We start from the raw sequence: 15,830 nt of genomic DNA on the forward strand, positions 1-15,830 counted from the left end.
CCTAATAAAGTTCTACGGATCGTGGTTCAGGCTTGGACTGACTGAAAACTCCTCGTGTGGTTAGGAAAATGAGGACACTGTGTCATGAAGCCTCAATGACAATTTCATCTTTAGTAAATTACACTATATTACTAAAAGTATTTCCTCACCTGCCTTGACTCACATATGAACTTAAGTGCCAGCCCCTTCCTAACCCATAGGATTCAATATGATGTCGGTCCATCTTTTGCAGCTATTACAGCTTCAACTCTTCTGGGACGCCTGTCCACGAGGTTGAGGAGTGTGTTTATAGGGATTTTTGACCATTCTTCCAAAAGCGCATTGGTGAGGTCACATACTGATGTGACGTGGAGAAGGCCTGGCTCCCAGTCTCTGCTCTAATTCATCCCAAAGCTGTCTATCAGGACTCTTCAGGCCAGTCAAGTTCATCCACACCAGGATCTGTCATCCATGTCTTTATGGACCATGCATTGTGCACTGGTGGTCAGTCAGATTGGAAGAGAGACGCGCTCCAAACTGTTTCCACAAGTTGGGACCATGGAATTGTCCAAAATGTCTTTGTGTCCTGAAGCATTCAAAGTTCCTTTTACTGGAACTAAGGGGCCAAGCCCAACTCCTGAAAAACAACCCCACACCATAATTCTTCCTCCACCAAATTCCACACTTGGCACAATGCAGTCCGAAATGTACCGTTCTCTTGGCAACCTCCAAACCCAGACTTGTCCATCAGATAGAAAAGCGTGATTCATCACTCCAGAGAAGGTGTTTCCACTGCTCTTTAGTCCAGTGGCTGCCTGCTTTACACCACTGCATCCGGCGCTTTGCATTGCACTTGGTGAGGTATGGCTTGGATGCAGCTGCTCGGCCATGGAAACATGACGCTGTCTGCGTACAGTACTTGGGCTAATCTGAAGGAAAGTTGGCGCCTCAGCATCCGCTGACCCCTCTCCGTCAGTTTACATGGCAGACCACTTTGTGGCTGAGTTGTTGTTTTCTTGTTAAAAAAAAGCTGACAGTTGACTGTGGAATATTTAGGAGCAAGGAAACTTGATGACTGGATTTGTTGCACAGGTGACATCCTATGACAGTTTCACACTGGAATTCACTGAGCTCCTGAGAGCGGCCCATACTTTCACCAATGTTGGTCAAAACAGTCTGCATACACCTTATACACCTGCGGCCAGTAGAGGATGGATGAAAGAGGAAAGACTTCAACACACAGACATTGACTTTGTGTTGCAGTAGGAAGGTACAAAATCAGCGCTGCATCTGCAGTGGTGTCATGAATTTAGCGGCATCATCTGTTTCCCTATTGTTTTTTTTCTTCGTGCCAAACAAGACATATATTGTCTGAGCAGTTGACATTTTAGTCCAAAGTTGTAGCCCACATACCTTGCACTCCATCCAAATCTCCGTGCAGCACCATCATCAGCACCAGCTGTTCAAATCCACCTTAAAATTAATAATAAAAGGACTGACTGCACTGCCTTGAAGGTTCGAGTTTCAAGGTCACAGACTTGTACTGTACTCTTTGCTTAAATCCCTCACTCAGTTAAGTTTCTGGATCATATAACGATCATAATTTTAGGCAAAAGAGGACACTTGAGCACTAGGGCACTATGCTCAAAAACCGTGTAGTAACACCGTTTGGCCACTGAGTGTCATGCGTAGGCTTGGGAGAAGCAGGTGCACAGCTCAGTGGGTTCTGCTTCTAAACTCAGGGGCCACCAGAGGCAAAGTCTTGATGAGGCTGGACGCGACGGGTGCTGTGATTTTGGTGCACATCTTACATCATTTTGTTCATCATTAGCATTTAGATAGTTAAAAGGAAAGTAATTCATTAATTGCATTATTAGAACAGTTGTTTTTAAATCCACTTGAGTGTTGAAAAGCAAACCACCTAAAGACACCAAAAGGCTCTATTGAACAAGACCACAAGCATCAGAAAGGTGCCACAAAGTTGGTCATCCACACAAATGTGCATCACACTCAATGGTGCCAGTCTTGCACTGGAGGGTTATTGTAATGGTGTTGGTGTTATTATCAATGTTTGCAGCGTTTTGAGAGAGACTGCCCTGTTGGGGCCACACTCACGCTAGTTGGACACCTAGTGGCCGATGATGAAACGGCATCCTGTTTTAGGAGCGTGAGACTCCTGGTCTAAAGCACTTTTTTCCCCAACCTATTTCATGCCACGGCACACTTTGTCAATTTAAAAAGTCCTGAGGCACAACACCAAAGAAACCTCAGCCAACGTGCAATTGTGCTTCGTCGAAAGTCCTGTAAAAAAATCCCTTTTAATTTGTGAAACATTGATGCTATTGAATGTATCTTTTACATGCATACATGCATACATAAATGAATTTGTTTTAAAAGTCTCCAGAAGGGGGTGGGCAATATGGCAATTTTATCAAAATCTCTTTTGTATGATTGTATTCTGGCTTGGGAAATTACTGCTTTCTGCTTCTAACCTTGAGGACTCGAGTGACACAGACCCAGACTCTGCTGAGTCTGCGTCACTCGGTGAGTCCCAGCTTTGCTACATCTTCATTACAATAAATATTCTTTATCTCTGCTGCATTTAGTTTCTAGCCAACTCTTAAACCACGAAACAAACTTTTATAAACTACGAGAGTCAATGAAGTTTTGAAGTGAGACGTCACATTATCTATTAGCTCCGTTGGCTCTGCATTCCATCGTGAAGGAGTGTGGTCAAGTTAGAGGCGAATCAGGCTTAAAAAGAAACTCCAAGTTGCACATTTTATCCACCTTCTTTGCACTGAGTGTTTGTGAGAAGAGAGGCGCAGCACACTACACATCAGCATAGATCTGTAGTGTATAGAAAGACTGCGACCGAATCCATGTACAGTAACTTCCTGATGTTGGTAGATCGGCAGCAACTAATGATATAACATCATGAATTGATGTCATATCGCCCACCTCTATCTCCGGACAAATGAGGTGAAACTGGATCATTTCCCATTTCCAAAGTAATTAATCAAATGATTTAATGAGATTTTTATTCAGTTATTGTCACATTTCACTTATTATTAATTTTGTATTTTTATTTTGGCACTAACGTTCCTCATGACCATAGCATTACTTTTTAGTGGATGCTTCTCCTTGTATTCAGAAATATACATGAATACATATACAAATATCAATTACACAATTAGAAATTAGCATTATTGTTAGCTGAACAATGGGGAATACAAAAGATGGTGAAGGAACTACACGGACATTGGGTCAAGTGGCTTGAGAAAAGTGCATGTCTAAATATTGAGCGAGGCTTTATTTTAGTAGTTTGGCTGTTGCCATGGAAGTCATAGTCGTCATGGTGATGGTTGGCACATTGATGTCTTTGAAGATTGCCGGGGTAATGCCAGAGTAGGAGACTTTGTTCTCGTTCAGAGTTCCAATGATCATTTGACGCATTTCGCGGCTGGCGTCTCCACGGACTGCCAGTATGGCCTGGATGTGATCCTCCCTGCAAGGAATTAAGGAGACTAAGTAACCACACAAACCATTTACACCCGACCAGGCAGAGCTCAGTCAGCAAGCAAACACTAAATATAAAGTGGATACAGGTCATGGCGGTCAAGAATTATATTATCACACCTGACGTTGACTGGGGCTTGAGCCCAGGGCCTTGTACGTGTAGAAGCAGACATGATAGCCACTACACTAGACATTTCACAACCTGGAATGGGATGACTACCTGATGTCCGGGTACTTGGACACCAGCGTGGTGACCTCCAGGAAGAGCAGAGTTGGGTCTGTCAGCTTGAAGACTTCAGCGACAGCAGCAATGGCACCACACAGACGGTCTGTGTCATCACCCTGAACATATTTAACACCATCAGCTGATGATTTGGGTGAAACAACAACAACACCAAACTCACTGCAGACAGTTTTCGGAAGAGGAACTTGAACTGATCAGCCTCCTTAATCATCCTCTCAGCTCCATCCCTGCGCTCGTCGGCATTCTTGAACGTGATCCGCTTCTGCATGACCGCTTTAAGGTACTCCACCACCACCCTGCGCAGGGCGTCACTCGTCATCTCCTGCACACATCACATGCACAGTTCAGAAATTAGTACCAAGTACCAACGAATGCACAATGGCAGGGACATTTTACGTGACTCACCTGGTTGAACGGCTTCTTGATCTTGTTGAAGTCATTGAAATAGTCCTCCACAGTCACACAGATGGTGTCCACAGCGTGAGACCCACCAAGCCACTTTCTGGTCAACAGCTCATTCAGATGGTGCTGAATATGACAACAGTTCATTATTTTAAATAGCAGTCGTTTATCATGAGTATGTCCATTGGACCTACACAAATCAAATTAAACTTGCCACTGTGAAGTCCAGTGTTTAGCCTTCATCATCACATTTTGTATTATTGCATATACTTGAACTACATAGCTATCGCACATAATTAGGATTGTTTTAAAAATATATATATTATAGGTAGTCTTGTCTCATTTTTAATGTTTTTGCACAATTCAATATGAATCCCAATACATTGACAATGCAGGATCTTGGTCAGGAAAATCATTGAGTCTCTGGTTCTTTCTGCTGAACAGTTAGCGATCAACAACAAAGCTAAAAAGATGAGAGAGAGGAATTTCTGTGAATGTAACTGATGTGGTGCAAATGGGAAGCTCATACTAATGTACAAGTACATTTTCAAAAATAACTGCAGCCATGGGTTCAACCCAAAACACAGTAAAATGGTTTGGAAATATGGAAACAGTGACACCACCTCCAAATCCAGGAACACTTCGTCAAGTAAAAACTGGCACCCTTCCTTGGCCACATCATTGAGAGTCCTCTCCATGGCAACATCACTCTCATAAGTCTCACAGGACTGAGAATACTTCCTCTTCAAGCTGTTGATGGATTCCCTGATGGAAAAGAGGCGTCACTCTTAAGCGACAGTGTGGACTGGTGACTGAAGACGTTTATGAACGTGAACTCAGAAAGAAATTGTGCAAATGCAATTGTCCCTTAGTCCAATAGTGAAAAAAATATGTCCATGGCTTTGTTGCACACAAACAAACAAGGTTGAAAAGCAGAACCAAGGCTAAGGTGGATGACATGTAATAACTTACTTAAATGTTTGGCAGTTATTAATGATGGCAATCATATACTGCACATAACACTGAGGGAGCTGTCGGTCCCTCAGATGATCCTCTTTGTACATCACAGCCTCCTCTCGGTATCTGTTTACAACATATGAACACAAAGCACCAGTCAAAAACATTGATTTATTCCTCATGAGCCACTTTTCCATATGTGTCAAAACTATATCGGTTGAAATCCCAGTCAATGCAACAGGGGCCTTGACATGTCTCATTTGTGTGCAATTCAGACACATCCACACTTCCTTCATGACAAAAAATGTCAATTGAATGTATGTGTGCTTGTCCAGCTTGGGACGTCTGGTGACGTGCCCTCCTCTACCCTATTCCCCAATTGGGGGTCGTAGACGGGTTACAAAGTGAATCAAAGTATTGCACCATCAAACATCGCAATGTAGCAATGTTTAAGGACACAAACCTTGTCATGCATCAAAACCAGATAGATTAGATTATATTACTGAGAATTCACAAGTCTGCAGCTGTCTGTGTAGTGTCAGGAGAGTCACAGAAAAGTATCATTGTACATCTGCTTTAAAATGGTTAAATAGATACACATGATGGCTACATGTTGGCTACACTGATTTTTATATTGAGGTCTTCATCTTATTTGACACACACAAACATTTTTTATGTTTCGTGGGGACTCATTGAATCATTGAAACATACCTGACGAGGAATGTGTTCATCTGCTTCAAACAGAGTTTCAACACCTGCTCCCTAAAATTAGCATCAATCTGTGCAGCAACTTGCAGATTCTGCTCAAACATCTGCGGGAAAAAAGATAGAGAGTAATGTTATATCCGCCACACAAGGTGTTGGTTCAGTGGAGCCACTGTTTGATGGTGAGAAAATAAGCTCTTAGGTTCTGTACCTGTTGAAGTTAGTGGTGACTATGAGTGTGTGCTAGTGAGTATTGAGTGCCAAAACATTTATTTTCCTTTGGTGTTGCCCCAAAAAAGTCACCCTGAAAGCAGGTCAGGAGAAGGGACAAATAAGTCACCACTTGCATGCATCGGCTTCAGCCAACATGATGGGTTGGTGAGGTCTGATGATGGCTGCCTTCTTGTCAGAGGGCCATATTGGAGATTGTGAACCAATTGAGGGCATAGGATTTGGTGGCCCATCCAATGCACAGATTTCTATACTGGTTATTCCAGGACATGGAACATCATCTCTTGTGTGACAACAACATCCCCAATGTTGCAGGTTGTTTGTGTGTCTCCAGAGTCTCAACAGTGTAAGAAAATCCCTGTCTATCACTGCCACAACCTGAGAACCTGAAGGTGGATCAAGCGAAAGGTGCAGTGAAGCTGAAAACAGGAGACTTCCACGCTCAGACATTGTGTATGGGAAGGAATCATTGGGACTGTGGAGAGATATTCGGCCTGTCCTTTGATTCGGGATCTCAAAGTGACAATTCAGTCGGACTATGACTGAGAAAATTCCAGAAGGATTAAATGAAATCCAAGGTTCTCAGGGCAGCAAAGTTCTCAGAGCAAAACAACTATTTAAAGGAGCAGATCAGACCCATTTGACCATGTTGTGCATTGGCAGACACAACCAAACGGCAAAGAGAAATGGGTTCCAGAAAATAATGGCTGATGCACACATTCTCTTCCCAGTGTAGCTGAGAGGGCAGTAGCAAGACGATAAATTACCAAATGCAAAGAGGCAAATCATTCCCACTGGCACGTAATCAAGAGAATATGAACAAGCGCTTTGGAATGCCAAAACAAGGAAGTGCTTATCAAGGGGGCCGAAAGCTTTGATCCAACTACAACACTGGAATATAGGTCAATGAAGAGTCAAGGGAATATCAAGATCAGAGAAGAAAATGTGGACCAGGAATAACTAGGTTCAGTAAAGAATAAAATGGCATTTTCGGAATATTCTTGAGCATCGTAGTAAGAGAAGAGAGTGGTTAGAAGTCTGCCCCTACGCATCAAACGAAGTAAATGGTAAGTGTGTTACCTGGAAGACAATGGCCGGTAGTGTTGTCTGATAGTACCCATCCTGATCAGCTTCAGGTTCTGTTTCTTTCTGCCAGTCTTTCTTATCTGTGTCCAGAGCTTTCCTCAGCCATCCGGTGATATTAGACTGAAAACAACACCAATAAATAAATAACACTCATCGTAAAAAAGAAACATATGCAGTCCTGAGTTGTGCTGTTTCATGACGCTTTATCGACCTCTGAAGAAACTCACATCAAGCAGGTCTCTTAACTCTGATTGTGAATTGAACTGGCATAATCACACTGGAGATCAAGCTCCCTCACCTTTATGAGGGGATTTTAATAGAGAAATGTGCATGATAGTAAAAAGTATGTAGTCCATCATAAGTTCCATAACCTCCTTCTTACCTTGAACGTCTGAATGTATTTGCTGAGAAGTTCATCCACCACTTCTTGAGGCAGGAGGGGATCCAGTTGGTTGATATCACACTCTGAGCAAATCTCTGGATGACCCATCATCTCAGTGCTGTAACACATAGTGATGACCAAAAGTCAGATTTTAGGACCAGTCAAACAATCCAAGTCTAAGGAATATTTATTTATTGAGTTATTTATTTTTTGAATATTTGTGAGCTCTAAAAATGTATGGAGCAGACTGTCCAGAGAAGTCATGGATGTCGACGGAGAGATCCATAAGACTATAAAAACTATTTTTATGGGTCAAACTATTGTGCTAATGGTAATTAATTGTTATTATTTTTTTAAATCACGTTAATCCAGTGGGGCACAGTGCTTCCAGTAGGGGGAGGCCTTGTGTATGTCCACGTTGAGACTGACCAACAGTGGAACTATAGTGGATTGATAGCCAGCCAAATGAAGGGACATTACTGCAATGTGTCAGGATCTGAAACAGAGGGAGAGTGAAACTGTCGACCCCGCGGCACAGTGGAATCTGACCGGGCCAAAGCTATTCATGCGCAGGGGAGCCAACCTGTCATCGCGCAAACTGGGCTTCTCTCAGGGATTTTGAGCGGATTAATTCATAAATTCTCTGCAATGCCTTCAGTGTTCAGTGATTGCAGAAGACCTAATAAAAACTTAGTAGTCAGTAGCCACCACTTCCAAATACGTTCTATTCTGCTGACCCTTTAGACAGAAATAACACAATACATTATTTTGTAAGCAATACAATACAAAAGCTCTTGGTGAGTTTGATTCCTCAGCAACCAAGTTAGAACAGCCACTAAGAACCACTAAACAGACACCACTAACTGACGATGTATGTACTGACGATAAATTCGATAAACACACGGCTCAATCGCTGCATTGGACTTCCATACGTGAACACGAGACCATGACACTGTGTCTTGCTCTCCAGCTCCACTGCATTTGACGGCTGACACCGGCGTGTGACACGTTGTCTGGTGGACTTTGGTTCACGATTGTAGTTTTAAACTCATTTTTAATACAGGGAAATTTTGATGATGACACTGGTCGACTCTGAGTCTCTGGACCGGTGTGGCCCTCACAGGGTCGTCTGCCTTGGTTCATATTAACAAATGCAGGTCTCCCGCTGCGCTGGCGCCTCTCTGAAACACCATGGTGAAAATAGTTGGATATTGGACGGGCATCCGCTCCAGTAATGGCAGCGGCGTCCTCTTCCGCATCCCTATCAGGGTTCACTGATGGCAGACACACTCTCACAGGCAGCGCTAATGCAACGACCCAGCATCAGTTAGGGACCATCAACATATTCTAAAGATCCAAGTATTAGTGAAAACTTCAAACATGCCAATGAAAGACAACAACCTTGAGAATTAAAAAAAATTAAAAGATTTTTCATCACACTAAACAAAGGACTGACAGTTTAGATCAGGCCTGGCCAACCTGAGGCTTCCGAGCCGCATGCGGCTCTTTGCCCACTTTCATGCGGCTCTTTACAGAATGAGCCACGAACTGGCTGCCATTTTGGTCAAGTTGCTATTCAGATGATTGTTTATACAGGAAATGAGACGAAAAAGTAAGAGCTATTCCAACAAAATATCAAAATATTGTTCAAAGACTGTGACATGAGTTTAACTTTGGAACACAAACAATAAACCTGGCTGCACATGCTCCAAGCCTCCGCCCCCCGGCTCAGAGCACGTTCAATGCCGATGTGAGCCGCGATCCTAAGACTGTCATCAGATCCACGATCAACACGATTTAACATGACCTAGTTCCACATTTCACTTTGTCATTCACTAAACTAAACGTATGGCATGTGTTTCACCTAATATTCATTGTTGATCATCGTGGAGTCGTGTTTAATTCAGTGGAGCGAAGATGAGACTGTCCAGTCTGCAACACAGACTGGGGTGATGTTATTGGTGACATGAGGCTCGTAAAAAAAAGATATAAGTAAAATAAATGGCGCACACATTTCTATCTACGCCACTTGATATTCAGATTTTAAAATATGAATTTTAAAAATACATGCACAAGAGACATATGCCGGAAGCGAAGCAGCAACCTTGTGACACACAGGGATGTGCTTTAACCACTATACTGCCGCTAAGTGTCGTGACCAGCTGTGTGAGGAGAGCCTTACAGCCTTACATATTTGTAGGATGTGGCTCTTTTCAGCAACACAGTAAAAAAAATGTGGCTCCTAGCCTCTGACTGGTTGGCCACCCCTGGTTTAGATAATGATTTCGAGAATAGAATATTAAATTATCATTTATGGACATCTAATGTTTCTTCAAGGGCACGTAGGAAATGTGTCCAGAAGGTCCATAGTTAAAGTAAACTGTTGAGACATGAGATACAGCAGACAGGCAGCTTAATTTAACCCCTAAATAATGCTGGCAGAGCAGTTTGTCTGACACGAACGGGTTCTACGAGAGAGGAGAAACATTAGCTATTATAATTAAACATAAACAAGTAATGATGTTGGAGTCCACTAATAAGTTTCATCATAAAACAGTTTTAAGAGAGAATCTAGTGTCCAAATATGGAATAGAATGAAAATGTATTTATTGTGATAATTATCATTATCGCTGAAATGACAACATATAATATGATATTCTTTTTTGTCCATATCGCCCATCTCTACCACTAACCCAGGAGTACGTCTGGCTTAGACAGACATTTAAGATGTAATTTCATTCTTCATTCTTACAATATTTCTTTTAGTATGGCTTTGATAAATCTGCAGAAGCACAGACAGTAATAGACAAACCCAGATAACTAATTCGTAAAATCCACACATACATATTGCCGCAGACAGGCCCCATATACACCCATGAATATAAGAAAAGTAAACAGCAATTGTACCTTTTATAAGTGTTGAGAACCCATGTTAGCAAGGACACAATCTCATTGGATTCCAGGTCATCAGAGGCCAGTTCTGTGACTCGACTGGACACCGCATTATGGTAGAGACGGAAAAACCTGTGGAAACGATTGTGCAGAGGAGCAATTAAGGGATTTAAAAATACAACATAAACAATGCATTTACCTGTTGAATGTGTCGTAATGTGGCGGGAAGCACTGAACCATAAGGTTCTTGACAACAATTAGGTCATCAACAACGTATTTCCTGGTTATTTCCAGAAGTCGAACGAGCCACATTTTATCTGCCTCCCGTGTCAGTGCCTGAGTTCCTTCAATTCTTGCACTGACGGTACGCTCCAGCACCTACAGGAGGAATACACAAAACCCAAATAAATAATAATAATAATCTTCCCCAAAAGCCTTTCTTTTTGCATGCCAACTATAGACTACGTCAGAAATCAGAAAAAAAAATGTATAGTGTTTGAGCACGTTTTGCCACAGTTGTGAGAACCAAGGACGTTTTGGCCTTTCCTCACGGTTTAGAGCAGGGGTCTCAAACTGATCCACAAGGAGGTTGCAGTGAGTGTGGCTATTTGTTCCAACCAGACAAGCACACGCATTTTAGCCAATCAGGTGTCAGGTGAAACAATGACACCTGATCGGTGAAAAGGCGACTGAATGGAACAAAAACCTGCACCACTGCGATCCATTGAGCTCCAGTTTGAGACCTTTTGTTTAGAGGGTTAAAACAGCTACATAATGTATTATAATTGGGTGCAAGTTTGGTTCAAAGACATGGTTAAGGTTAGCCATTTGGATGGTTAAATTATGAGGGAGAGGCTGGGGAAAGCATAATGTCAATGACAGGTCCTCAAACAAACATATATGTCTGTGTGTGCATATGTGCATGCGTGCGCATGTGTGTGTACAGGCTTGTTTATACTGCCTCGTGGGGACCGACACAGTCGTGGTTAAGGTCAGTCAATTGTTTTGGATGGTTAGCTCTAAACTACTAAGGCAGGTTTTATCCGATGTAATATACTAAATAAAATATAATTATGGGTAAAAATACAACACTGTATGCCATATTGTAGAACACTTTCAGATAAAATGTAGGCCTCTTAAAAACAAAACACAGATGGGAGGAGGGAAACATACAAAATCACATGACAAGAATTGTGTGAAGTTAGTGTTCTAGACTAAAGTAACCTGTAAAGTAACCTTGATCCAAAAAGCAAGCAAGGAGGAAGCTGTATTTATGTTGTATGCATCACTAAACCTGTCTTTATAACCTCCGCCAACTGGCTTATGTTTTCAGCGGCATTGTGGCTCGTCTGTTTGAGTTCAAAATAACTTGAAAACGTATGGACGGATTTGGATGAAAATTTCAGGGAATGTGTCACATGGTACAAGGAACAAATGAATCCATTAATGGAGAGTTCCATATCACTGTCTGATCCCACAAGTTTTAATTTATAAACTGCATTTTTCTGACTTCATGTACATGTATTTAACTTTTGGCACCGAAATAGGTCAGTTGGGAGAGACTTGAGAATGTAGATCTACATGTATTGTGAGTTACTACTGACTCATAAAACAATATAATTATTAGCAGTCAGGTAATGGACTTGCAACATTTAATATCTATTTGTCTATTTAAATTGTTCATGCTACTTCTTTAAGGTTTGGTCTCATTTTTTCCCTCTCATGTTAAATTGTTTAATTTACAAAGTTACAAACTTGTTTTACACGTACTTCATACAATTTTAAGATTCATACAGTGCTATAATAATAATAATAATGTCTTAATGGGTATATTTGGACTGTTGAGAAATAAAAAATAACAATTTATTAAAAAGACAATAATAATAATAAAATAAAATAAAAATACATCAAAGCCACCTGTATCGGGAAAAACCTAGGTACTCCCCTCCAATGTACGCCTAAACATGACCGTGGCATCAAACCTGACATCCATATCTAAGTGCTTACCTTAAACATTTCTTCCTTCCATCGTTTTGGTCTTCCACTCGGGATGAAGCCGGACTGTTTTTTCCGATCCACCATGCGGCGATCAATCTTCTCCTCACGCTCAATGATGCGAACAACTGACACCAGCATAGTGGGATCTCGACGAACTGTCACCATGGACCTCTGCAGTACCATCCATAACTGTTTTGCTAGCTCTTCTGACAGACATTTAACCTGAAAGCACAACACAGAATGATAGAAGACAAAAGGAAGTAAGAAGCACATTGGAAAAAAACACAACATGAGAATTAGCACACCTATGATTCCCATAAATACAGTACATTTCTTCTTCCATTCCAATCCTCTCTCAATCGATCCCTCACCACCAACTTACGAAACTGTTAAATGTTTTAGACCATCTCTTTATCAGGAGTTATGCAGCTAGAAGGGTTACCAGCACTACACTGAGCAAACAGGACCGAATGACAAAAGGTATATTCTCGACAATGTGTGATTAGAATAATGCACCACAATGCTTCATGATACAAATACCACATTAACACACATATAACTGTTGCTGCTGTACTGATCTGATGTCAACTGCAACTGCCTATCAGGCCGCAGTGGCTAGCAATGTTAGGAGTCAAATAATTGTCGGAACACTGGTCAATCATTCTTACACAATTACACAAGTAGGTCAAGATTTCAATATTAAAATTGATCACACTGTTAATATAGTGTAGCCGTAATTCTGGCCTTGACTGTAGTGAACAATGTAGTAAAATTGTAGTAATCATATTTGCAATAAATTATTTAGTAGACTCATACTTTTACCATTGTGGTTGCAGACCAAATCTTAAGGTCATATTTGGAATAATAATTGTGATCATTACCAAATCATTTCATAAACTCCAAACAATGATTAAATCGCATCCCACACAGAACATTATACCTGCTTCTGTAACTCTCACAACCCTCACAACTGATCCCGTCTCTACCTCTCCCACTTTGCATACTGGCCCTGTTTAAATGGGAAGAACCAGGCTGGGGCAGCTATTCAGTTCTAGGAAAGGGGCCATAAGAGCAGGTCATCTGGTGATTCATATACAGAAACCATCTAGCAGGGCCTAACCTAAACCACTGCTGGCTTGTGTCAATTTGTACTTACATCTTCAAAGTAGATGGAAATGAGGTTCATGTCACTAGTGTTTTTGCTGTCCATGCGATACTGCTCGTACATGAGGTCATCTCGTGAGCACTCCAGCTCCATCAGTTTCCGGTGTGCCTGCAGAAGTTCCCCCTGCTCAATCAGCTGCTGGGTCTCTGCTGCAATCTCAGGTACTAGACAAGCACAAGAGGGAATTCACTTGTCTTCAAATCCCATTCTTGACCGCCTATATTTTTTCCTTTAAAGAATATATTCTGCTTTAATCGCTATCACTTTGTATACTTGCATTAAAATTAAGTTGTTTTTTTTATGTATGTGATAAGCAGAAATCAAACCTTGCCATAAAATGATTGTGGCACTGTATTAATGGAGAGTCATGGAGAGTCAAGTCACAGACTCATTAAGATGTAATGCTCTTGGACAACTATCAGAACATGTAACTTTAAATAATTTCAAATGAAACAACAATGGCACTTTCTTGTTATTAACTGTACACACTTTTTTTGCAATATCTACCTGAGAAAATATTTTTCAGGTTTTCTACAGCAGAGGCAAGCTGACTGTGTTGAACAACTGCATCCTTGACGTCTTTCAGGTTCTCAATGGTGTTGATGCTTTGTCTCCAGTCTTTGTTCACATCAGCCAGGGAACCCCGGATGTCCTTGACATCCACCAGAGCAGTGTGCAGCTGAGTTAAGCCAGTTCGCACTCCATCCAACTGGGACTGGATGGCAGCCTGGGTAACAGGAGGTGTGAAATTGTTTAATCAGAACACTCGTCCTCATTCTCACATTTAAACAACAAAATGTCTTTTTTTGAAACAATAACCCACAAAAGGGCCTTTACGCCATACATCTCAACACATCAAAAAGTACATTTTTGTTATGGTGGGAACAAAAATGAATTGGTTGCCAGCTGTGGTGGACAAAGATGCTTAGATTTAGCAATTCAAATGTTTCTTTGATCACACCATCAACGATGTGTGCGCTATATTAGGCACAGAGGAAGTATTGTTAGGTAAACATGCTTCCCGTAATCATAACTATACTAATTGTTAATAATTCATAATAGCAATAATATTATTGCGTATACATATCAGACATTCCCTACATACTGAGTAACAAATATAAACAACTTCAGTGTTAGTCAGAAAGTATTTCAATCACATTTCATTCTTTCATTCATTCATTCATTCTTACTTCTGAACAGCCATGTTTAAAGAAAATTCACCTTCAGTCTGGCTTCCACAGACGCTTTTTTCCTGGCTTCCCTTCTTCTGTACTGCTCCACTTTGTCCAGCTGATCAGATCTCTGCAACATCCCTGCCACACGCTGCACAGCCGTGGCAACTGCCTCACGACTTGTCTCCTCCATACTCACGCTCTCAACCTGGGAACACAAATACCCGCATGCATGTGATCCATCAACACCAAGAAACCTGAGGAATCAGTTCAGGATTAAATGCCTGACTGGGAAAATATGACTGAAGACAGTCATCGATCGACATCACGTTAAACTTGGGCTGGCTGACCACGATTATAGGACTCAAAACGCAACCACTACAGAATAGTGTTATGGGGAAATACTACATACAAAGGTCAACACTACATTTGAATGGACCTGGTAAAAGAAAGGGCCCAGTTATGTTATGTATCTGTACACCTACAACCCAGTGCATGGTGACTACACCAGTCCCTTCCGCAAAATGTATGTATCCGCATCGAAAGCCAACATCAAATTACAAAAATACGAACAATAGGAACCAACATAAATGACCGAAACATCGTGTTTCGAACGAAATACAGTGTTCGCTTCAGGACACAGTCTCTCTGTCCTACTATACAATAATACAATACTAAATAATGTCAGCTCGCGAAAATATGGCAACAACAACAAATACAGCAAAAAATACAAGTCCCGCGTGGATGTTACTCACTTGCTACCAATGCGAGATAATCAAACGAAAATAGACGGCAGAAAAATTGGTGAGTTATTATTTTTGTTGGTGAAATGTATCTACATCCGCTTTTTGAAGAGCTCCGCCCAGAAGCAGCTGATTCGATTTCTTCGTTGTTCAAATGGCAGCATTTCGGACAATCCCGTCACTACTGCCCTCTGCCGTTGACTAATGGTCCACATTTGTAAATAGAATAGAACAGCCTTTATTGTCCTTGTACAGTGTACAACGAGATTTGAACGCTACTCCCTTGGTGCAAACAATGTAAAAAAGAACATATCAAAAACAATCAAGCATGCAGAAAACAACAAATAGGAACTAA

At 41.4% G+C, this 15,830-nt stretch overlaps 1 protein-coding gene across 1 annotated transcript; it reads right to left on the bottom strand.

The window, feature by feature from the left end:
• Nucleotides 1–3,011: 3,011 nt before the first annotated feature.
• exoc3 (exocyst complex component 3) lies at nucleotides 3,012–15,621 on the bottom strand. Its single transcript, XM_053883274.1, has 16 exons — nucleotides 15,488–15,621; nucleotides 14,782–14,940; nucleotides 14,068–14,287; nucleotides 13,552–13,724; nucleotides 12,405–12,617; nucleotides 10,597–10,775; nucleotides 10,413–10,529; nucleotides 7,506–7,623; nucleotides 7,118–7,243; nucleotides 5,813–5,913; nucleotides 5,117–5,227; nucleotides 4,768–4,909; nucleotides 4,148–4,270; nucleotides 3,903–4,064; nucleotides 3,719–3,840; nucleotides 3,012–3,487 (listed from the first exon to the last, which is right to left on the bottom strand). The coding sequence occupies exons 2-16, from the start codon at nucleotides 14,923–14,925 to the stop codon at nucleotides 3,292–3,294; spliced, it is 2,247 nt and encodes a 748-aa protein (XP_053739249.1). The 5' UTR covers nucleotides 14,926–14,940; nucleotides 15,488–15,621; the 3' UTR covers nucleotides 3,012–3,291.
• Nucleotides 15,622–15,830: the final 209 nt, after the last annotated feature.

Source organism: Synchiropus splendidus, chromosome 13 (assembly GCF_027744825.2).
Source record: "Synchiropus splendidus isolate RoL2022-P1 chromosome 13, RoL_Sspl_1.0, whole genome shotgun sequence".
NCBI lineage: Eukaryota > Metazoa > Chordata > Actinopteri > Syngnathiformes > Callionymidae > Synchiropus > Synchiropus splendidus.